The sequence below is a fragment of the Emydura macquarii genome, unplaced genomic scaffold (assembly GCF_026122565.2).
Source record: "Emydura macquarii macquarii isolate MOO-44397 ecotype Brisbane River unplaced genomic scaffold, CSIRO-AGI_Emac_v2 contig_374, whole genome shotgun sequence".
Lineage (NCBI taxonomy): Eukaryota > Metazoa > Chordata > Testudines > Chelidae > Emydura > Emydura macquarii.
The window spans coordinates 12,186,717-12,212,567 of record NW_027130511.1 but is presented as its reverse complement, the minus strand read 5'-3'; the positions used below and the strand labels follow the sequence as shown (position 1 = coordinate 12,212,567).

The 25,851-nt window shown below is 38.3% G+C and overlaps 1 protein-coding gene across 1 annotated transcript in view; it reads left to right on the top strand.

Moving 5' to 3' along the window:
• NPAS3 (neuronal PAS domain protein 3) overlaps positions 1-25,851 on the top strand; it is an 813,175-nt gene that overhangs the window by 717,283 nt on the left and 70,041 nt on the right. The window contains exon 8 of the mRNA XM_067534288.1: positions 22,212-22,330. Coding sequence (XP_067390389.1) covers positions 22,212-22,330 — 119 coding nt within the window. The remainder of the gene's footprint in view (positions 1-22,211; positions 22,331-25,851) is intronic.

Sequence of the window (25,851 nt, the reverse complement as noted above, 5' to 3'; positions counted from 1 at the left end):
CATTAGTAATTCTTTTTATTTTTTAACAAGGCACACATTTATTGTTGTAGTGAATACTTGCATGTGTAATATATAAATCTTCCCTGATTGTCTTATAACTGCACATTAAAAATGTATCAAGATAAAATTAATATCACTTTAATGATATTTTAATGTACAGAGTATCATCTGACAGTGAAACCATTCTGAATGCAATGTGTAATATGCTAGGACTGTACTATATCTTCCTTGAAAACAATAATTTAATTTGTTGATAATAGTTTGACTGATATTCTCCATGTACAGCCATTGGCTCTTAGAAGATGCCATCCCATTACTTGAATAATTTGAAACAAGACTGGGGAAAGTGCCTTGGGATATAGTGTAGGTGAACAATTCTACATTGTCCAGCAATGGACAAGATGACATAATAAATCTTGTCATTTCTAATTATTGAGTCCCAAAAGGTCCATGTCATTTTACATGTCCTGCTGTAGAAGGCTCATATGATACTCAAGCATGCCTAAATCTTTTAGTGGGGATTAAAAAGGCAGGTGGAACAGGCCATAAGGTCCCATAAAATGTGCTGCTACAGCTTCCCTCCCCCAGTCATGAGGACCTAGAAACATCAGGCTAATCACAGCTTTTGTTTTTTAAAAATTTCAATTTCTAGCCCTTTTATTTGCCAAGAGAGTCTTTGGGGTGTTAACTGAGGTAAGCCAATTGCTAGGCTTGAAAGCCTGTCATTGGTGATATTTCTTGTGTACCTCATAGCAATCCAGAGCTGTCCTGAGATCCAGATATTGTCTGTTAGTCCCTTTCCAGTGATTGATGAGGACCCAAGATGACGTCTTGGCTCCATTGAAGGCAATGGGAGTTCTGCCATTAATTTCAATAAGGCCAGAATTTCAACCCAAATATCCATGTTGATGATGATAGATCTATCAGCTGACTTTTATGCCAGTGATTAAGAGATGTTGATGATGTGCCTACAGTTCCTGAAGGAAGTGAACAGGTCTTCTCTCAAGTAGCTTTATTCTTATCTTTTGAGGAGATTCCAGACAGTAGCTGATCAATTACTTTTCTTCCTCTAGGGTGCTCTCATTTGTAACATGTTTCTAAGGGTCTTTCAGGAGGGTGTTCAGTTTCCAGATGACACCCAGTTTTTGTTTGTATCTCTTCCAGCTCAAATAGTGTCTGGCTGAGATATAAGAATGAATGAGAGTAAGCTGGCTGAGGCTAAAACAAACATTAACAGATAAACAGATGCAAACAGATAAAACAAAGGTGACATTGGTGGGCCGGAGGAAGAAGTGTTAAAATATAGGATTGATTATAGCTGTACCTTTGAAGGTGTTTATCCACCTTTTATAACTGATGTTCGTAAATTGAGAGAGTAGTTAAACATCAAACATGGTTTCTGACTGCGAGGTTGTGACCTACTCTTTCATGTTGTGACATTGTGATTCGTGTCTTTATTCACCTCAAGACTAGATGGTTACTATGCACCCTACATACAGCTACCTCTTAAGTCTATTCTAGAACTGAAGTTGGTGCAGAATGTACCTCCCCACTTGTTATCAGGTGTATCTCACTGTGAGCAGGTTTATCTCACTGTGAGCACTGCCTACAGGTTTCCAGGAGGTGTTTAAGTGTTGGTCTTGACTTATAAAGCCTTGAGCTGAAGGTGGTTGAGCTGAAGCTGTTTCCATATATCAGCTATGGAGATGCTGGCACAGTGTTGGCCACAAATTCCCTTGGCTTTGGAATTTACTCCCCACCCTTAGTCCAAAACAATTTGAATTTGTTCAACTTTAGGGCACATCATGAGGCTCATCTTTTCATGGGGTCTTTTTTTAGGCTAATTGAGTTATTTCATTTGGTTCTAAGGGCTAGGTGGTCATTGGTGTATATGATGGAGGTTGCTGCTGGTTTTTGCTTGTAAAGAAAATATAGTAGAGCTGAGCATTCTTAATTGAAAACCAACAATTACGTGGAAGAGGAGATTGGAAAGTCGTGTGTTCCTTCTGGACTGATTCCACTATTTTCTGTAGCCTGTGGCAATGTTGCTGCCCTAACATTCCCCCTCCTGGCTGGAAGTAGTGTTGTGGCACCTTTTGCCTCAGTTTCCCCACCTTTTTGCCTACTTTGGCTTATTCTCTGTTTTCTCCCTCTCAACCCTCTGACCGAACCACTTCACTGCATCCAGCCCTTTCAGGACCCACAGTGTCCTTTACCAAAGTCCAACCAAAATGTATACAAAACAAACCTCTAACCTGACTGGGCTAAGCAGGAACTCCTCAGTGCAGGCATGCCTCTGTTCCATTGCTGCTGCTCCTCCTCCCTGGTTTGATCAATCCCCCTATCCAGAGGCTGACACATTCCTCCCCTCCAGCCTACCATGGTCCCTGCCTCAGTCAGGCTTCCACTCTCCTCTGAAGAAGTCTGTCTGATCTTTTTTCCCTTTTCTCCTCCTTAGTCTTTTTTTCAGGGTGCATCCCAGAGAGAGAGAGAGAGTTTCCTACCTTCTCTCCTGCAGGTCTCCTCCCCAATTGGGTTTTCCCAGCTCTTCATGGAGATAAAAACCCTGCTCTCCCGCCAGCTGGGCTTTATTTCTAATTAGTCCGGCTCCTCTTACAGGTGCATCCAGGCTGGTTAACTGGCCTCTTGGGCCCATATTGCCCTTCTGCAACCTGTGTGGGGTAAACACTCCATCACAAACCAATATAGACTGCCTAAAAAACCACAGTGATGGGTATTTTCAACATGGCAATGGATGAATAGATAGATAGGAGGGAGCTCTTCTAGTCAGAGATGTTTATTGGAAGGGGAACATAAGAATTCACATCAGATCAGACTGTAGCCCATCCAGTCCAGTGTCCTGTCTCCAAGAGTGACTTGAATCAGATGCTTCAAAGGAGGAAGTAAAATCCCCATAATGGATAATTGTACAATAACATTCCTTAGCGCAGGCAGTCAGTTGCTAGCTCATGTCTTGAAACATAAGAGTTGATATCCCATGTACATTTTTATCTTAGATAGTGTAAATTTGGGTATTTTTATTATCCTCAGACATGCCTAATCCACTCCCACCCTCAAATCCTAATAAGTTTTTTTTTCTCAATTGTATCTTATAGTAGTGAGCCACACAGGTTAAATACATGTTGTGTAAAAAGTATTTCCCTTTATCATTTTCCTTTGATCAGCTTTAAGTGTATTTCCTTTCAATTTCATTGGGTGTCCCCTTGTTCTTGTATTATGAGATTTACCTTTTGTATACCATTCATTATTTTATATACCTCTGTCGTGTCACCTCTTATTCATCTTCTCTCTAAATTAAACAGACCTAATCTTTTTAATCTTGCTCATACAGAAACCTTTCCACGTCTCTAATCATTTTCATTGTCCTTCTCTGAACCTTTTCTATTTCTGCTATTTCCTTTTTTAAGATGGGAAGACTAGAAATGAACTCAATATTCAAAGTGAAGCATGTACAATTAATTTAAATAGCAGCACTATAATATATTAATTATTACTCTTTATCCTGTTCTTAACACATCATAACATCTCGTTAGCTCTTTTGGTCAGCACTACACATCAAGCAGATGTTTTCATTGAGTAGTCCACAAGACTCTCTACTACCTGCCTACAGTTATTTAAATCCATCAGTGTGAATAAGCAGTTCAAATTGTTCCTTCCAAAGTGCATTATCTTGCACTTGTCTCCATTTGCCATTGTATTGTTCAGTCATCTAGCTTTTACAGGTCTCATTCAAGTTCCTCATAATTCCCTTTGACTTAACTAACCTAAATAATTTTGTTACCTGCAAATTTTTCTCTCTCTTTTATTAATAAACTACGTTATATAACATATTGCACATTCGTCTTAATAAAGATCCTCTTTCCATGTTGAAAATGATCCTTTTTTCCTTCTTTGTGTTTCCTGCCTCTTAACCACTTTCTACTCCATGACAGGACATTACATCTTACTCAGAGACTGCTTAGTGTCCTTAATAGCCTTTTCCATCGCTTGGCTCTTTGATTCTCCCTCCTCCCTGCTTTACTTTCTTCCTCATTGAGCAACAGAGAGAGCACCTCTTGGCAAGTCTGTCCTCAGTACACCCATATCTCCTTTGTGGGAGACTACATTCTAGTTTCTGACTTTGAGGTGGGCACATTTCTCAGAAGCTTTCTTCCATGTGTAGCTGGATTCTTCTGCGATTTTTCATAGGTGCACTTGATTGTTCCTACACTACCAGTCCACTCAGAGCTGTTTGTTTTCCTGTTAGAGAATGAGAGGCATGCTCTTAATGATTATAACTCCATTAGTTTGGCCTAAGACCAGTAAGTGAGAGCACAGTACCAATCACTGTGCTTCCTCAGCAGACCTGATGAGCTAAGATCCAGAGCTGGCCAAGAATTTGCCACTGAAATACTTCTTCAATGAAAAATGCAGTTTCTTCAAAATCAAAATTTTCCATGTTTAGACAACGTCTCCAATGATCCAATAGGTGACTTGGTCAGAAGGGAGACCACAATGCTTCATAGGAGATGCTATGGAACCTGGCCTGATAGGGAGCAATGAAGGGATGAGGCACATGAACTACAACTCCCATAAGGGTCTGTGACCCATTAGGCAGCAACTGTTTAATGTTGAACTGACCCAAAATGAAATGTTTCCACATTTCTGAAGTTCAGAAATTTTCATTCCAAGATTTTGACATTTAGCCACAATTCAGGCTGAAGAAAACCTCAAAATATCTGAATTTCCTGTGGAACAGAAAATCCAATTTTAATCTTCTCTATTAGGATCAGCCTGAGCAGTACTCTTACAACATTGACTGGAGGTATGATCAGGGGAAAGTACCAGTACACTACCACCAACCTGGTTTTTTTCACCCCTGCTGCTTCTTGACAAAGGAGACATAAGCACTACCATGGCATATATGTGAGAGACAGAGAGAGAAAAATTCCAGGTGTTTACATTGGTATTTGTATTAAAGAAGCTCCTCCAGGCTCCAAGCAGGATTGGGCTCCAGTGTACAAACACATCATAAGAACCACTTCCTGTCCCAAAAAGCTTGCAATCCAAACTAAGGTAACATGCAACAAGTGGATATAAGAAACCACTGGAGGGAATGGGTGAGTGAGGAAGAGGATAACCGTGATAGGAATGTGTGGTTTACACATAGTCTAGCTAGGTGCACAATTAGATGGGTCTGTCTCATTTAAAACGTGTTTATCAGAAGTAGTGTGGCTATCAATAATCTCTAGTGGCCACCCACCATATGAACATCCCTATACCTAATAAAATATGTGATTTCATTTTCTTTAATAAATTTCCAATCGCGAACATGCATTTCCACCTATTAATTTAGGGATCATTTACTTGCTGTTGTATTATACATCAACTTGGTAAAGCTGAATATATGGTCTAATCACACACAGAGGGGGAAAGAAACTCACTGAATTGCAGTGTTTAGGTATGAGGATGTACTTGGACAGGTGAAATCTAAGTGTCATAAAGTCCTTAACTAATAATGCCCCCCAGTGAATCTAGTCCCAGGGTAAAAAAAAGAAAGAAAGAAAAAAGAGAAGGACCAAAAAAAATAAAAAAGAAGAGACCTTTATCTCATCCACTTTGGCCTACTATTATGTATGTCTGAGTTAGGTTTGTAACTTCCTGCAGCAGAGAAAATTGTCTGTTTGTAAAGCAACATGTGTACTATGTAAATTTTAATAATAATAATAATAATGGAACTATCTTAAATGTTGCAGTTTGACAGCTGGATTGTTGTGCAGAAAATCCCTGGGAAAAGAAGAAAAGCCATGAGAGAAAAAGAAATATATTCCATTCACTAAAGATATCAGGGAGGACTGGCAGAGAAATTTTGCGAATTATGGAAACATTTACTACTTGTATTTTTAGGCTTCAATGGAGAAAATGTCAATGTAAAAGATGAACAATTATGAGACCTATGTACAAAAGAACCCCAAAGGTTCAGGCCCACTGCAAATTTACCTTCAATATGGTATGGTTCTTTCCAAGTCCCTCCTTTTAGTGCAAGCCTGTAATTTTAATTATATCTTGGCATCCTAATAAAGCAATATCCTAGTTATGGTTCTATTTATCACCTGTTGGAAGCAATACTTACGAATATGCTTTTAAAAATTCAAATTGAAATCAACTGCAGTGGTACTTCTCAAGGACAGAAAGGTGAGCTGGCACAGGGAGGGAGAATAGTTGCTCATTAGGGAAGGTTTGTTATACGGTAACGTATAATTAAGGTAATGGTCACAGCTCGTATGACAGAAAACACTCTGGCAGTTGTTTGATTGCTTTGTGGGTCAGGAGATCAGTTCTTTCTACAAGATGTATCCACATTAGTGTGTTAGTGAACAGGATAGAAAGTAAATTATAGCTGCCTTTCTTAGGCACATTACTGTCGAGCTTCATTGTTTTGGGTTTTTTTTACTGTACATCAGCAGTAATGTGGCTTCTGAAGACTTCATGTGACAGGTTAGGCATTTTATCCTTTGAGTAAACAGTAATCATAGTGTGAAGAAAGTGGGGCATTGGAGAATTTTTCCCATTCTTTGAGAATTCCACTCTTCCTTTTTAGTTTGCTCCAAGGGCTCTTTGGGGATACATATATTAAGCCCTTTAAATAGTTCATAATAAATCTTTGTCTCAGGCTGATTCTTGACAGTTTTTTTAAAGAGTCTTTTAAGAAAGAATCCTCAATCATTTGTTAATCCATAGGGTGATCTTCAGATTGAAAGGGGGAGAAAAAACGTTCAAGCTCCTTCATAGTGAAAAATACAATGTAGGGAAAATTCTAAATATGACATAACCAACAAATATTGTATTACAGAAGTTTCACAAAACATACTGTGTTCTGACTGTGTCCAAATAATTTCTCTCTCAGTCATTCTGTTTGCAAACAAAGAGGTGAGAAAAATGGACTGGCAAAAACGGGAGAGAAGAAATTATTATTGATCATCCTTTGCGTATTATCTTGTGTTAGCTCAGTTTTTCCTGAAGCTTGAATTGAAGCTTGAATTGAAGAGAAATTGTGGGAAAGAGAGGGCACTATTCCCCATGTTAAAGAAAAGCAAATAGGGAGGGAGAGCAGATTTTCTCCTGTAAAGTATTTACCATGCAATCCATGTGATAAAATCTGCCAAAATACCTGCACTGTAGGCTAATTTTTAAAAGGCCTCTGTTTCCTGTGGAATATGACAGATTCTGATTGCGTCTGTCAAACATCTATTAAACTTCACAGTGGAAAAAAAATGGCCAGCTCATTTGACATATTTTTTAACCAAATAATTTTGGTGGGTGGTTTTTCAAAAATAATGCATGGATGCAGCCTGTTGGTGTTAGCTTTGGATATTTGTTTCCTGCAACGTTGTCTGACATTTTAAAGGGAGCCTGAGGGAGTTAGGCTCCCCAACTCTTTTTGAATTTCGGTGGGATTTGGGTGCCTCACTCCCTTTGAAACACCTTTGAAATTCTCTGTCTAAATAAATAAAGCTATAAATGATAATGTATGTGGGTGAGTGTCTATAATACATGAGGGGTAATAACTGTGCAGTGTTTCTTGAAGAGATAGAAAAGTTACAGAGTTTCTGAAATAATGCTTGAAGCTGAAAACTGAGGGCATTATTTCACACTCCAAGCAACTTTTCTTTCCCCAAGATATTTTACACAATAACCTGGTTTGAAAAAAATACAGATACTCTATTTGTTTTTTGGGGTTTTTTTATGCTATTCGTTTTCTTTAAAAATAACAGTCTGTGATGTGATAGCCATGTTGCTTTCTTGACAGGATAGTTATAGTTTGCCTGAGCATGTGAAGTGATCTGTTTCGTGGCTTTATGGGTTTATTGCCTGACTTTCCCAAACAATGGAGTAAAATTGGTTTAGGTTTTTATTGTGTAGTTTTCAATCATGTCCATGATGCTTAGTCCTAACCTAGCATTTAGGGAAAAACTGTGTGGGAACTGTAGGTGGCACAAGAATGTATTTTGTTAATTTATGAGTTAAGGAACGAGGATAAACTATAGAGTCTGCAGATGTCCATCAGCATGATTAAATAATCTCCTTTGTATTCACCACATTGTGTGATAGTTTATTATTTAATAGTCTGTGATCATGTTATTAAAGACTGCATCATGATGTATACACGGGGGTGTGGGGTGTGGAAAGGCGGGCAGAGTTAAGGGCACGTGCAACCATAATTTTGGTGTTTTTCTGACTTCTGAGCACTTAACTATGAAGCATCCATGTTCTCCAAGCATGTTTTATACACTTAGTGTTTTTTTTCCCCAAGGAAAAGAGAAAAGACATAAAAAGGTACTTCATTCTCCAGGCCTTTAAAACTCTGGGCATACCACATGTAAATTCCATTATCTTTAACTTTTTGATCCACAGACCAATAGAATGCCTTATTCCATGATCTTTAGTAGCTCCCCAGTAAGGAGAACTTCTCTTGTGCATCTCTGAAGGTCCTCAGGAGAAAGATCCTCTCTGAACTTAAGAAGCTGCATAGCTGAGGAAAGCAATTCCTGAGGTACATCAGAATAGGGCTTCTTCCTCACTTTGCAAAATGTGCAGCAGCCCTCCTTAGACCCAGTGTATCCTCACTATGCTTTCCAAGTGCAGTTAAGTTAGCCACACATAACTGTGTACAATTTAGGCTTAGCACCAAACCTAGGAATGAAAATGCACTTGTCTTCAATTAGTACAATTTCCTTGACAAAATTCATCTTTTTACCTCCCAGCCATTATGATTGTAGAGCTGTTCAAAAATGTTGTACAAATTCGTTTTATAATAAAGAAAGAGTATTTTTCCTCCACCCTCTTAATATTTCAAAATGACTGAAACATTTTTGCTCATACTTGACACACAAAAAAATCACCTTTGGATAGAAAGGCGAGCCTGGAAAATCTCTCCCTGAAAGATGATAGTTTTGGAAAGTTCTCATGGCTGAAAACCAGAGGCTAGAAAGGATACAGGTTTGCAATTTTAACTATAGAAGTCACTACAATAAAATATGCACCGACGTATCTGTAGTGCTTGACATTAAAAAGTCAACAAATGCCACAATATTACTTCCCCTTTTTTCGCAATCTAAATATATGGGAGAAATGTGGTATCACAGCTGCCTCTCTGTGTTAATTGGGGTGAATGCTGATCCTTCAGAAGTGTGTGTGTGGTTTAAAATACAATGTATGCCAGTAACTATATGAATGATATATCGTTTTTACATATGCAGTAAAGTTACACAATTTGTGTCAAAGTGGTTTTATAACAGGATAGTATACACACAGATCTGGCAATCCAGTAGATACTAGCAACCAGTTACTGCCCCTTGGTTAGGCTGCTTGAAAGATTCATGTATATAAAATAGTGTATTAAAGTAAACTTACAAAAGCAAAGAGCAATCATTGCAAATGTAATTTTTTCTTCCTCTTTGGGATTCTAATTTTAAAAGTATTAAAGAAGACAGCTGCTCATGCTGTGATATGCGCTAAACAGCCTGAAGGATGGAAAAAAATATATTTGTAGCTCATAATAACTATTGACCTTTCTGATATACAATGTTCTCTGTGTTAGCTATTCAGTTCTATCAACAGTGAAGATTGAACATGACTTTTTAATAGAAAACATGGGGTTTCAAGCTGCCTTCACAAAGGTGTTTATGTATTGTTATTTTGTACTGTAGTACAAAGACTAAGTCCTGATGGCCTTTGTCTGACATCATGTTTGTCGTAAAAAAGCCCCACTGTTACTGACTGTTTTATATGAAGAATTGGCTCGTAAGCATTTTATAGTTGTGATAAAAGCATTGCTCCACTCGATCCAGAATGCAGGTATTGGAAATAAAATCTAAAAAGTATCCCAGGAGATACAAAATGTATTTTTCTCAAGAAATAGATCCCTCAAGTGGCTCCATTTACAGGGGTTTTCCAGTAAGATTTAAAATGTTCACTTTCTGTATTCATACTGTTTGTTCTGAGGAGTGCACAGTCTACTGCATAATAGCTTGTGTTGGATGTCATGTACTCTCAAAGGCTATCTTTATGATACCCTATTTTTTCCTTTGAACTTTCCTACTGCTTAGTAGTTGTGCGCAGAAACACCCACTGGTAGCAGCTTGACTTTGACACTGTGTATATTTCCCCAGAGTGGTATCATCCAAACACTGACTGTGAGCAGCATGAAGTAGTTTGAATGCTCTTCTCTCTCTCAGGGGAGAGCCTCACCAAGAAGCAACCCCTGCTTGGCATATGAAAATCTGGAAAGCGACCTCTTTTATTGTGATTTTTAAACCCAAACAAGCTGGCAGTGTTAGGCGATATCACAAGGGTTTTTTATGCCATGTGCTAGGGAGGGACTTTAGTAGGCCATTATTGGCAGCTCTGAACCACAGTTATTTTCACAGCTGTGCTCTGGAGTGTCAGTTTATGATTCACAAGTTACTAAGCAAGATCTGAAAACTTGCAAGATAGGGGAAAAAAACAGTTGATCCTGTTAGGACAAAAAAAGTGTATTCTATAACACCAACTTTTTAATGACAGTGTTGCGCTACACTACAAAGTGTTCAAAATTTACATGAGAACTTCCAAAGCCAGGAGAGGGCCAGGACCCTATGATCATTTAAGCCTTTCAAGCCCAAGAAAGATAAACATAGCCACATCTCAGCATCTTATTTTCCAAAATCTGCATAAGGCCTAAACCTGTACTTCTTATGCAAACTCCTAATGAGTTCAATGGGAACTTTGCCTTTATAAAAAGTCCTTCAGTGGGTGGACACCATACATTTCTCTCTTTTCCAGTGTCTGTTCTCCCTACCCACTCTATAATGCAAACATAAATGTTACTTTTTATCCAGTTTAGTCTCCAGCTCAATGTCTTCGTAGTCACTTGAATGTGTTTTTTTTTATTTAAAACTTTATTTGAAAGTATGTTATTTAACAGAATAAGTATACGAACAGATATGATTACTGTAAATTACTGCTGAGTTTTCTTTGAGACCTTTATTGATTATTGACCTGACCAGAGATCAGGCTGACATGTCAGGTTAAATTATGTATTCCTTTAGTTAAAACAAATTAACTTTATTTAAACTTAAAAATTCAGAAAGGAATTTGAGGTTGACGCCCCAGTATAGTTTGTGTACCATTCATTTAGTGGACCATAACAGCTCTTCTTCGCTGTTACGGTCTATTTGATGAATGTGGGTACGTTTACAAATGTTTAGATAATGGATTCAAGCCCAGTAGACTGTAACACTTCCAAAGGGCTTTTCAGAGTTAAAATTTCCTACAGTGATTAGTTCCTTTAATGGTAAACCTTTTATTATGTTGTTTTCAAACAGGCAAAAAAGATATATTTATTTCACAGACCAATGATTTATCAAATTTGGTTTGTAAAATATATCTTTTAGAATTACAGGAATAAAGCGAATTTTATTTATAACTTCATCCTGCCAAATAACTACAGTAGCACCTCAGAGTCAACAAACACCAGACTTACAAATTGACCGGTCAATTGCACACCTCTTTTGGAACCAGAAGTATGCAATCAGGTAGCAACAGAGACCAAAACAAACAAACAAAAAAGAAATAAAATACTGTATTGTATTAAAAGTAAACCACAAGGAAAAGAAAGAAAGAAAGAAAGAAAGAAAGAAAGAAAAAGAAAGCAGCATTTTTCTTCTGCAGAGTAAAGTTTCAAACCTGTATTAAGTCAATGTTCAGCTGTAAACTTCTGAAAGAACAATCATAACATTTTGCTCTGTTACGAATATTTCAGAGTTAGGAACAACCTCCATTCCCTAGCTTTTCGTAACTCTGAGGTTCTACTGTAGTCTGATATTTCACCAAACATGTAAAATGTTTTGTGGGATGAGAATTTACATGGGAAGTAAGTAGCACAAGGCGGCGCTTTGCATCCTAATATTATACATTTCTAGACTGTAAGAATAATATTAGTAATAATGGAAGTTGTGACAGGCATTAACTTTAGCAATGCTTCTTAGTACTATTGTGATAATGACAAAATGAAAACTAACTACAGTTCAGGCCATTTTGTTTCTCCAAGAATAGTGAAACATTAAACAATATCTCTGTGTAATGACTTAGAAATTCTATTAATGTTTGCTCTTGCCACTTTGTTTTTTCTTTTGTATCTTCACTGCCATTACATCCACATACTATTGATTTATAAAATAAGTGGAGGAAAGCCTAATTATAGTTAACATTATGGGGCAGATTTTCAAAACACGACCTCTGTGTGTGTGCAATCTTTTGTATACAAGTGATTGAATTTGCACAGGCTAATGCTATCTGCTCATGCAAACTGAGCATAAACAATAGCATACAAATGTAGCTTACACATTGAAATTTTGTGATTTGTCCCCACACACGTTAACCTGGAAAAACAAAATTACATTTGTAAGTAATTGCATGCATGATTTTGCCTGTCCATAAATAAAGTCTGCATTAAACTTGAATATTTAAACTTAGTTATAGCAATGTCCACTGCTGTGGTTATGATTGAACCTGGTGTCAGTTTTTTGAGATTGAACTGTGTATATTTTTTAAGGTTGGCGTCTGATCCATGAATGGACTCTGGGTTGAAACTTGGCATATACAATCAAAGCTATAAGTATCATCCACCCACAGAAGTTTGAGGTGGCCATGATGGTGGCCTGATCCAGCTCCCAGTGTAATCTTTCTATTGACTTCTGGATCAGGCCCTGATCACTTAGAATCCAACCCTGACATTGTGAGCTTGTTCCCTGTGGTATATTTCATAGCATTTTGTCCAGTCAAGTTTTATATGTCTCTAGTGTTGTGGATTTCACCACTTCCCTGGAGGAATATTTCAAAGTGTAATACATTTCAACATTAGGAAATTTTCCCTGAGATTTAGCCATATTTTTTTCTCTTAATTTCATTTAATTGCTCACAGTTGTACAATCCATTGTATGACCCAAAACAAATCCGCACCCTCCTTGGAGCTTACACCCTCCAGGTTCTTGTACATGGTTATCATGTCCACTAATACCATAATTTAGCCAAGCTACTGCACACATATTTGGATCTTTTCATCTCAATTCAGAGCCTCCAGCCCCCTTTAAAAAAGGGCTAGAACGCTTTCCAGGGCTGAGAAGCTTCACACTGCAAATTGATGCCTTGATAACTAAGACTTGGGCTACCAATTTCTAAATGTGCATGCTCTGTAACAGGATATAGTGTAGAGTGCAGAGCTTCAGAGGACAGCCATGTGATTACACATTCAAATATTTATGTTGGTGTGTGATTCAAGAGGGTACATGGGTAAGCCCAAAGGAGAGATTGTGCTATCCAAGGTACAGGGAGGGTATGCAAGATCAAGGGCTATTATCTTATACTGTATGTGTGATGCTCTAGGCATAGCAAACTCAGGTTTGTTTAGAGCATCTCACTTTGTGACCTAGGATAACAGTGACATCCCTTGGTGGAATTATAGCTATGCATCACATGATTGTTTGCTTGTCTCTTTCTCCTACTAGAGATAACACAAACATCCAGTACACTCCTTTGTCTGGACAAGTGATGGTGGGGGAGGGATTTTGTCTTTAAATGTAGGGCAGGTTTGATCTGTTTAGTTGGTTGAAATGGGAAGTTCACAGAGATAGGGACTGAACTGAGTGATGCCTGCTGACTTCAGTGCCCCTTGACCTCAGTGGCAATTCCAGGAGCTCAGCACTCATCAGGATCAGCACCCTACTTCTCATTGTTAAAATGTGATACACTGGATGCAAGTCAGAGGAGATCTCAATGGTGTGGATACCATATTTTGCGCAAGAGCTCCAGATCTCCTGGACATACAATGAATGGGGAACAGAATTTGAGGTCCTTCCCTTAGGGCAGGCATTTTTTTATCTAACTCTCATGTTCAGCTGGTGAAATATTCCACTAGGTTTTATTCATGGTACTTAGGATTTTGAAATTCTAAAGAAGTGTATAATATCCTTTTCAAAATAATATATTGTTTGGCTTTCCTTCCCTACCCCACCTCTCTGGTTTTTTTTTTAAAGAGTCTGGGTGTCAATGTTGTTTAAGGATGTTAAGATTGTTACATAACATAATACGACATAACTGATACAATCTGATCTGTCATGCCACAACTCAGCTTGCTGGCTTGGAAAATTTGAATGGATTTAAAAAAGAAAAAACATTAAAAGAACCAGACTTTGAAGATAAAAAGAAATAAAAAATAGGCCACACTGTCAACCAAAATTTTGACTGAGTTTTTTAATCCATGTTTTCTCAGTTAATTCGTAAGAGAATTGCTGTCTTTGCAGAAAACGTGTACTTCTTGTTATCTGTAAGAATGATGATTTAGATTCAGGAATGTGTGTGTGTTGTGTGTTAATACATAATGGTCAGCTGTGGTTTAAAGACCTCGTTGTTATGAGTTTGGAATGGACTCAGCTTATGAGTGGTGAAGTCAATAGTTAATTATGCAGTCTTCCTAAACAAGTGACATTAAAACCTGTCTGTATATACTGGGTATATATACAGGATGATGCTGATGGCGAGTCAGAGTCAGGAGACCCATCCTCTTACAGTGAAACATCACTAACCTGAGAGGATTTAAACAGAGGACTTCCCCAATGAACAATCTCTTATCTGTTCCTCTCTCCTCCTTCCTGCCCATCATTTTTTGTATGAACTCTGGAGCCAGAGGCTCCCTAATTATTGAAAAGTGGGCTTTCTGGATTTCCAAGGGGAGTATCTATAAATACTATTGAAATTTTTTTCTGCTTCTTTGTGTATTTGAACTGCTCGGCTTTTCCTTTGTATGTTTTTGCTTTATTTTGGTTTTAGTGTCTCAGGTGGGTTTGGGCCAGATTCTGGCCTGTGCTATAGCCAATAAGCACTTCAGAGCACTGCAAAAAAATTTATAAAGCTGTCCTTAAGGGGAAGTAGGGCTTCCCCCAGTGCAGGTGAATCCCATAAAGCTGATATATCTAGCTTTGCTCTCTCTTTCTGGGGCATCTTGGGCATGTGAGGGAATATGGCTTGAGTGCAGTGTGGTCTAGTGATGGGATCCTAGAAGATCATTATAAAATAGCATAAATTAGAGCAATCCTGAGATTACTCTAATTGCACTAAACCCTTGACACCCATCTCTGCAGGTGCATTTAGTAGAACTCTGTCAGGCCTGAGGGCCTGGGCCAATCATTTTGTTCGGTTAAATGGCACCAAGGAAGCTTCAGTCACCTGAGAAGTCAAAGAAATAAAATTAACTAGATTTTCATATTCAATCCAAAACTCATGGTGAACATCTCATTGAAGAGCTTCCCTCAGAGGCTGTATCCCCCTTTGCATAGGTGAAGGCTTGTTACTATAGTTTGGGCTCTTTGATGTCTGGGGAGGATAACATTACATAGAGTATTTCTATGAACTACTAAAGCAAATGAATAAAAACTTAGATGTCACTGTCTCAGAAGTACAAAAATGGGAAAGGACCATAGAAAGAATGAAAAAGGATCATTTAATTACAATTAAAGAACAGAATCAAAATAAAATATAGTTGAATTGATCTTAAAATATTGTCTAGTGCTTAGATCAAGATAATGACGTACTATATCAGGGTTGGCAACTCAAAATATAAATTCAGGGCCTTCCAGCATGTCTCCCAGATTAACAAAAAGTAGCAGAAAGTAAAGACCCTCCTCTTTCTTTGCTAGGGCTCTTTGAAGATATAAAACCTGAGCCTTTATTAAGTATCTAACAAGACTTTCCAGTTACACATCTCTAGCCCCACAATATGGTTTATTGTGGGAGATTTGAAGAACCCAGTTGCTGACTGTTCTGTAATGGATTGTGATAAAATTGTAATTTGTCTTTTAAAGAAGATGGTTAAATATCAGTGGTGTCAAGTTTTAATTTTTTCAAATTTTTGCATGGGAAACATAGCCCAAAGGTTTTAAAAATAAATTGTGATAAGATATATGTTCAAGTGGTAATACTTAATCCTCCAAAGTTATAAGTTATTTAATGAGACTAAAAATGTCTGTCTTGATTTTGATGAGGCTCAGAATTTATGGAGGTCTGAAACGTCCTAAAACAAATTTAACTGAGGGTCAGTCCTTTGAAACTAATGAAGAATGTGATCTTTCCAAAAATTCTCATTTACCTGATATTTCAGTAGAACAAACCTCTGGTACTGAATCTATTAGTCTTGAAAAAATGTTCTTGGTGTATGGAAAATTGACACCATTGAAATTATACAATATATCTCATATGCAACAATTTCTTTGTTGGCCAGATAAGGTTAATCTTTGTTCACATATGCTCAATTTCTAGTTGTAAGGAGTAAACTATTCTGTATTTGGCCCTGATCCAACAAAACATTTAAGCATGCACCTAATTTTAAGCACAAGTTGTCCATTGAAGTAACTTACATGTCTGAAGTGAAGCATGTGCCTAAATTGTTTTTTGTGTTGGTTCCATAATCTTCAAAATTAATCAAAAAATGTATTAGGAGTATTTTTCATATCCCTTTGCCTGTAAAGTCCAGCTGCTTTCATGCCACAAGACCAACTAAAGAGATCCCAGAAAGAGAAATTATAACTAGTACATTTTAGAAACCTCTAATAATGACCTAAAACAGCTTTTCTATATATATAAAATAACACTGGAATTTTAAGGGCCTTCTTAGGTTAGAAACCAGTGCTGTTCATCTACTTAGAAAGCTGGGACTCTCACCTTTTCCACTGGTACAAAAATCCTGGTTTTGGACCAAGCGGATTATAACAAAAATATTTTTTCTACATTTGATTCTATTTAGCCCTTATAGTAGTATTGCTAGGGAAGGGTGAGCTGGATTCTATTCTGGCTCCTGCAACATCAACAACATGGTTCATTTGGGTCTTGATGCTGCAAGGTGCTGAAAACTCTGGTGTGATCTAGCAAAGCAGCTAAGCATGTACTTAACTCGGAGCACAGCAGTAGTCCCATATACTTCAAAGGGACTACTTACATGCTTAAAGTTCAATGCATGTTTTACTTGCTTTGCTGTGGCAGTTCAGAGTCTTCAGCACCTTGTGTCCTGAGTTCCATTGCTGGGCCATATTCTGCCTTCATTCGCTCTTGACCCATTCCATTTAAGACAGTGAGTTTTCACAAGTGGTAGCAAGTGTAACTTATTAAGGGTGATGGGCCAGAAAGAAATCATCTTGACTTGCTGCTTCCAGGTTAAGTTTGCAGGGTTGGCAGTTATAAAATGCCACCCATTTGCCTCAGTGGGTAGAAAACTTGGTGGGACAGATGGTGACTGGGACAGTCTCAGTAGAAAATGTTGAGGGAGCACTTACAGGAGTGGCTTCTCTTTCTCTGAAGACTTTATTCTCCCATTGGCCAGGTAGTGAAAGAAGCAAACTGATTAGCCCCTTACTCTCCCTTTTCAATAATTCAAACCTTAGCCCAGGTCCTTGGGAGCCTCTTTCTGCGCCTTTTCAGTTTCCTTTTCTCCTTTCCTTTCCTTATAACTGTAGTATCGGAGCTGTGTTTTACAGATGCTGTGGGTCTGATCGATTGCCTGTTTTGGAGATCAGAAAGGAATTTTTTCTTTGAGGCAAAATTGGCAACAGCCTGGTGGGTTTTTTGCCTTCTTGGCAGCATCTTAGAAGCACAGTTAGATTAAATAGCCATAGGATTTTGTAATTAGTGGTAGTACCTGGTAGGGATGTTAGTTTCGCAGTTTGTGGCAGGTTTCCAGAATGGTTAAAAGGAGAAAAGAATGAGATGGACTTTGTGCCTATGGTTTGGGGGAGACCTTGTGGCCTTCATGGGCTAAGGTCCCCTCTTCTAGTATCCTCTGTCCCCCTCACCAAAGGGGGTAGGGTGGTGGTGCAAATAAGGATTCAGAAGAGTAAGCTGAATCCTAGGGCCAGGCTGAGAATAATGTGCCTGGCGTTATGGGTTATATTGTAGGAGCCCTGTAACCCCCACTCGAACCACTTAAATTGTCTGATATATGAGTCTGTGACAGGATGGGTTGTGCCTCTCCCCTGTCAAGTTTAATAAAATTGCAGTCTGTTGCTTAAAATCCATCTGTGTCTGTCCTTGTTCACCAGTGTGTCTGGATAAAGCAACCTTTTTACTTGTAAAGTAAAAAAAATTGATCTGTAAGTTATTGAAAGAGGATAAGCATGGAAACAATGTCATTTTAAGAGTCATTTTTCTGATTAGAACTAAACTTTAAGCACAATAATATGGGGGGAAATAGGGTATTTAACTGCTGAAGATTAAATCTTCATTGAAAGTTTTTTAATGCCTGGTTAGAGGCAATAAGCTGCAAAACTCTGCACAAAAGGAAATAGAAGTATTTTTAAAGGGGATGTAAGCATCGAGTCCAACTGAAATTACAGATTTGTGTTGCTCAGTTGCACACTTTAATTTAGTAATTCTCAATTGCACATACAATCTGTGACCAGATTTTGAGAATATTCAGGAAGATATTTATAAATCTACAATAGGACATGAGCTAGCATCCCTTTCTTGCTAATGTGTATGTTCCCTCCTGTTTGGGCTTCCCTTTGCAGTGTGTAAACAGCTCCTTATTTCTCCTCTTGGTTCAATTAAACAAAGGCTTTTGTATCAAAGAAGTAACTTAGTGGCATATGAAAGCTTATTTTAATGGTGTTGAGACCAAGTTGTTCTTTAACTGAAAATATGAGCATTTTCCCACCAAGTCCCCTTGAACTCAGCAGAAGTATTAATATTGCAGCTTCTTACCTATCCCTCTCAAGCTTCTAGCCCTCTGAAAGAGTGAGCTCAAAAAACTATCTTTTGCTTGTTAACATAGGGAAAATATTGTCTCTTTTCTCACATGTGACGAAAAAGGTGTGAATTTGGTGGATGTTCATTTAGGCAGCTTTGGGAGCCTTCTTTTATTTACCTGGACTTTAAGACATAAATCGTATTTGGGGCTTGCTCTCTCCCCCCAGGGACAAATTGTTTGTCTGAATAAGTATATGTTTGTGCATCAAACGTGGATACAATACTTCTGTTACTGCTGTTGGATTGGTGTGATTTACATTGTTTAGTTCTGTTTCATGAAATCAGTAAGACTTCAGGCAGGTGCAGATGTCTATCCACGGAAAGCTCATTGTAGGATCTGGGTGTTAGTTCATATTTTCCCCCCATTTGGCTCTGGGGGTTTGTTGACCTTTTAATCTGGGTAACACATTAGTACAGATATCACAGGTTGCATTTTTATGCTCTTGGAGACAACATTCCTTCTGCCTTCCATACTCATATTGTCTTCAGTAGAAGGTTGGGCAATACAAGAAATGCAGGATTGTTTCCTTGAACAATGGAAACCAAGTAGGACTTTATGAGATATTGGCCTTTTTGCACTTATAAAATGCAAAAACATTTAGATTTTCATTCTGAATGGCACTTGTATTGCTAGTCTCTTTTGATATAATTGGAAAAAATATTATTAAATGGTTCAGTGATTAACATTTAAAATAAACTCTTGGGCATTCACAGTGGCCATATTCCACCCTTTCTAAGATAAATCTCTGCAAATCTCACATATCTCTCATGAGATAGGTGTGTTCTGTGCACGTAGCAAGGGTAGAATAGGTCCCTGTAACTTTTTATCCTGTCTTTAAAATAACGTATGCATAATGATAATTAACATTATTAAATAACATTGCATGGTATAACATTCACTGAAAATTTTATAGGTTTTATAGGTATGTTAAAAGTCAAATAATGTCAAGCTTGTGATACAAGCTCACAAGAACCCAGGAAATATTCAGTACCTAGTATACTATACTAAATATAAGTTGTTTTGCTTTTCCTCACAAATGTGAATCAAGGATAAGATATTGTTCTCATCTTTACGTTTCTTCGGTGTGGTATGTTCATGCTACAGCTTTAATTTTATTCAGATGCAAGGTTTTGTGGGTTTAATTAACATTACTTCTGTGTGTTTGGGTAATTACCATTACAACACATGGGGACATGTCATATTTACTGCCTGTATTAGGGCAGTAATGCGCTGGACTGCAACTATTGCACATGCTAAGCTGATTCTAGCATTTCTTCACACAGCAGGAAGCGCCCATGCTGTGGTTTCTTAATGTACTCTTAAAGCACTGTACTGTAAGCAGCAATAATTAATAATGATTCTCATATCACAAGTATTGCTTGTATCCTGGTTGACCTTTCATTGCTGTTTCAGGGTTCTAGTAACCTTGACCCTGAAATACATTTCCTTTTTTTGAAAATTTCATTTCTTAGATGTTGCAAACATGATTTTGTTGAATAGAACTGAATGTTTTGAGGCCAGGCTTGTGGCATGGATTCTGATGGCTTCACATTTGTTCAGGTCTCTAAGGACCAGCACCAATAAATGTGAAAGAGACAACAGTAGATAGGCATACTTTTCCATTTCCACCAGGATGGAAAAAAAAAAAAAGCTCTAAATTAAGTCTAACCTTAAATGTATAATCTGTCCTTGGGAAAGAAAAAAAAAGGATATAGCATCTTCAAGCCCTCAGCATCCCTTATGAGAAAAAATTGGTTCTAAGGGTCTCTGATCTTGTGTTTTAGTAAAATAGAACTGCACGGCTGACTGACAGTTCTGATCTAAAGCATTTACGTTTAAGTTTTGATCTCTCTGCTTTTGATTAAAACTAATGAGCTCATTTAATTCAAAATGGGAATCTCTGATAAGAGAAATAAGGTTGATGTGATTGGATTAGAGGGGCAAATTAAACTCTTAGAGCAGAAGTTTGTGCTTATATAGTGTATTAAAAAGCTGTTGGCGTATTATGGCGTGTTAGATGATGAGAAAAATTTCATAGTAATTCATATTTAATCAGAAGAAATGAAAGTACTAAATATAACATGGCTCTGCTTTTCCCTCGAGTGATAAAGAGCTGTACATTTAAAATGACATCGAATTCATGCTCTCTAAAACAAAAAACCTTAAAAGAGATACTAAAGAAAGAGGCACTCTTGTCAGCAGTTTCATCACAACAGAGTTGAAATGCCATAAATACAAGAAAACGTGACCACATTAGAACAAGTACAATACAAGATAATCCTTAGCTCACAAACAAGCAGGGTTTGTATGTGCTGCATATCAAATGCTTTTGTAAATACTTGGAATGGTTTTGACCCAGAAATTGATCATATTCTCTAAAAGGACAGCAACAAGGTATTTTTCTTGATTTTAAAAATCATTTTAATTCATTGTTGCGTATAATAACTCCTTTGAACTGAAATATGTTTCATTGCCAGCAGTTTGTTATTGTAGGGTTGCTCAAGAAAGCTCTTTAATTAGTTGTTAGAAGAAAATATTGCATAGTAGCATTTCGATTGAAAATAAAAATATTAAAAAGCTGCATGGGGAACACTGTGGTATTACATTCCCTGAACTTGCATACATTATTTTATCATACTCAGTTTGTACTGTTTGTTCTTATCTATCTTATTTACTATACATCTTGTGGCTGAGGCATCTGAACACATAGGTGTGGTCTTATAGTTTCAAAGAGGAAACTTCACTAAAAGCGAAATGGACCTTGAAGCTGTTCCATCATCATTAGTCACCAATACCTAGTTATTATTGTTATTATTGTTAATCATAATAATAGCACTTGTCATTTATATAGTGCTTTTCATCTGATGGTCACATGATGCTTTATGGACATTCATTAATCCAAACTAATGGGGAAACTGGGGCACCAAGAGGTGAAGTCTGCCCAAGGTGTCACAGCAAACAAAGTAGGGAAAATAGGGAGTTAGAACTCTGGACTGGAACTTGCAGATCCCTTTCAGTAGACAGCAGTGCCTCCCCAGTAACATTTACCCTGTCACATAACATTAAGGAATGTCACAATTTTTAGAAAACTAGCAGCAGAATTGTGTAGGAAAGAGTTAATGAGGCAACTCTGTTTAAAATACTTTGGAAAAAAAGAACTTGAAAATGAGAGTTACTATGTGTATATATATTTTTCAATCTTTTTTTTTTTTTTTTTGCTAAATAAACATTTTCTAAATGAGGTAAATTGATTACAACACTCTTAGCATCCATCAGTCATTTATTTTTAGCGAGTTCAAGGATTGCACCTGAGAAATAGCTTAGAGGGGCTGTATAAAAATCTAAATCATCTGTGTATGTATTTTTTTCTATTCCCTAGTGGAATCAACAAGCCCCAGTCTGCTAACCACTGACAACACCCTAGAGCGCTCTTTTTTCATCCGAATGAAATCTACACTGACCAAGCGAGGAGTGCACATCAAATCATCAGGATACAAGGTAAGCTTTGCTCTGCAACATGAAATATTGACATCTTCAAATTATCCAACCTTATGTCAAATGTACTTATTGCATTCATTTTTTGTTCCATGCTCACTGTATGTATACAAGGGCATTAAGCATTAATTGTTTAAATTTGCTTCACACTCATTATTAAAATACTGATGGTACATTTTTCCTGTATGAGATTTTCCAAATGCACTAAACCTCCATTATACTTATCTTCATTATGGCACTTTTTTATAACATTCAAAACACTAGTCTTTGAAAGAGGGTCAGGATGGGAGTGTATTAAGCCAAGAAAAGTAAATCAAAATAATATCCCTCTTAATACTAATATTAGAAAATTGCTACACACAAATGTTTTCGGAATCTTTTTTTCTAATTAGTTTGACTTTAGGTCATGTCTCGGAGTGATCACCATACCAGCTCTTACCAGACAGAATGCTATAGATATTTAATGCTTTCCACCATTCAAGCTGAAGCAGACAACAAGCTACACTGAATACTCTTCCACCATTTTAATTTCACTCTCTGCCCATTGGGCAACTGCTGTAGGGCTGACTTCTTCTCAAGAAACATTACATTGTTGGATTTCTTTCTTTTAAGATGTGAAGCTTTCATCCTCCTTAACAACAATTTCATTTTTCTTTAATCGTATATAACTCAGAGTGCCTAGAGCTAGAGGCGGCTTTGCTGCACATCAGGAGTATGAGGAATAGCACATTTTTTAGCATTGTCATCTTCTGAGATGAAATATCTCATCCATTCAATATTGTGACAAATAACTGAGTGACACTCCCATACTTAAGGAAGTGGGCCTGAGTATGTTCACATATTTCAAGATGTAAGTATGAGTGATCTTTTTAAAACTTTGAACAGTATTTTTTAATTTACAAATGGAGTAGAGTAGCTTTGAAATTCAATTCTTCACTTCACCCAACTAAAAAACAAACAAACTGTGAATATAACATCAAGGTATTCTATTTAACCATTGAGAATCTCCTCATAGAAACATCTTTGCAAGTAAATGAACTGGAGCCTTTTTGTTGAATTGTTGTCTGCATCTTGGTGATTTCAAGTGGTTGTTAATGGGATTTAGAGTCTTTCACTACAAGTCATTGATTTCAGAAGTCACCAAAAGTTATCATCTGATGGCTGTTTAGTTGTCAACACTTAAGTTGATGGTCTCAGTACAATTCATACTGGGCATGTTATCACATCACATAAAACATTGACACTGGGACCTTTGTTGGCAGTTCTGGGAGAGAGGCAAAGCAATGAATGGATGTGAAAGGTGAACATCTATACCACTCGCCACTTTTGGCGGCATGTAGAGTATGAGGAGCTACAAGCTGAGTGAAAAGCAAGCTGGGAGGCATCAGGGAAAGCCTCAGCAGCCAGAGCCTTTCCCTACTGTCAGAGTCTTTACCGGCAATGGGGAAAGGCTCTAGAAGTGGGGAGATGTCAGAGTCTTTTCCCTCTGCTTCCCTACTGCCAGAGTCCTTATCTGCAGCGGGGAAAAACTCCTGCCGCAGGGATCTGCCAGAGTCTTTCCATCCAGCAGGGAAAGACTCTAACAGTGAGAAACTGCCACAGCCGTTCCCTGCTACCTCCCAGGCTGCCAGAGTCTTTCCCTGCTGCTGGACTCTTCCTGTGGCAAGGAAAGACTCCAGCAGCTGGGAGGCTGTAGGACAGTACATGGATAGAAATAGCAATGTAGATGAGAAAGCATGGCTTGGGCAAGTAGAGAGCCGTGCAGGGTATGTACTTGGGTAAATACCCACACACTTCAGGCGTGTCTGTACTCTACTCACCTAAGCCATGCCTCACTGTCTAAACTGTTACTTAAACCTATGCTGTGGGGGGCTACCCGAGTACATAATCTGTACACCGCCAAAAGTAGCATGCAGTGTAGATGTAGCCTTAGATATGGTGCATCCAGGCTAGGACTAGGTTACGCTGTCAGGGAGCTTGCATTGTTGTTGGTTGTGCTTTAATTGTATTGTGAATAAGTAGAAGAATTCACTTTTCAAGATTTTCATTCTGTCATCTTTCACCAGCACTGAATGTTACAGACTATAGACACTGAACTCAAGTGCTGAAGTTCCATCCTTGGCTCTCTCTATTTTGGTTACATTCCTATAATCCTATGTTGATGTAGGCAGGCCCGCCAACAGCAATTCTGGGCCCCATGGCAGAACAGTCAGTGGACTACCAGAAAGAAGGGCTGAGGTTTATGACCATGGGCAGCGGGTGAAGCTTCCCCGTGGGGAGACTAGCTCCCCATCCTGCCTCTTCCTGCCCATATTTCACCCCTGCTCTGTCCTGGGCCCCATTCCCTTCCCCGCTCAGGCCTGCCACTCATTGCTTACTGCATTCCTCCTTTCTCCTCCTCCCCACTCAGTCCCCCTCTCTCTTCCACACACCTCCTTCCCCGCTTGACCTCCCCACTGCTGTGTCCCTCCCACTTGGCCCCCCTCCTCTCTTCCACACCCCTCCTTTCCCCAAGGCAGTGGTGGAGAGGCCAAGTGGGCAAGGGGGTGTGTGGGAGAGAGGAGGGGGAGAAAGGGAAGGACGGAGGGATACAGCAAGCAGTGAAGCTGACAGGAGTGGGGAAGGAACGTGGCTGTGAGCGGGGAAGGGGACGGTGCCTGGGGTGGAGTGGGGGCAGAGTGTGGTTGGGATCACAGGTGGAAGAGGCAGGACAAGAAGCTAGCTTCCCCGAGGGGAAGCTTCAGCCATTGCCCATGGTATCTATCCCATCCACCTGGGCCATTAATCACCGGTCCCTGGGCATTTGACCCCTTTGCCCCATCCTGTCAGCAGGCCTGGATGTAGGGCCAAATAGGGGGCCACATCATCTACCTTGGATTGGCAAAACAGGATGGATGGGTCCTTATCTCTAAGTTTACTGTTAAAGTAGATTTATGCCAAAGTTTTACCATGTTTTTAAAGATGTTTGTATAAAAATGTTCTGGGGCTTTTTAGTTTGTTTCATTTTGTTTTAATGAAGAAGAAAAATACATTTTTGAAGTGTTAAAATTCAGACAGTTTTTGAAATGCTCACTAGAGCATTTACTCAATAGGAGACACTATGGTCTATCATATAAATACATATTTAGCTTCTCTTTAAAGAGATGCTGACATCTCTTGGAAACTTTGCAAACCATAATTGTTATGTTGCAGACAGAGGATTTTGACTGCAGGTGAGAAATAAGGAGGAATAGCAGACGAACTTTGAGTAACTTGTTTTCATGCTAGAAATTCTCCTAGAATAAAAATTGGAGGGTAAGATACAGAAATATTGACAAAACTGTCTCTAAATAAAATGTTTGTCAATTTTTTCCATGAGATGTCAGCAAGTTAGCATGTCATGTAAATAGTGGGCCAGATCCTCAGCTGGTATAAACTGGCACAGCTCCATTAGCCCATGATGTCTTGGAGGATTATATAACTGATATTACATAACTGATAGTGGACAAAGGGAAGTCACTTGTCTCCTGCTATTTTTAATTCTA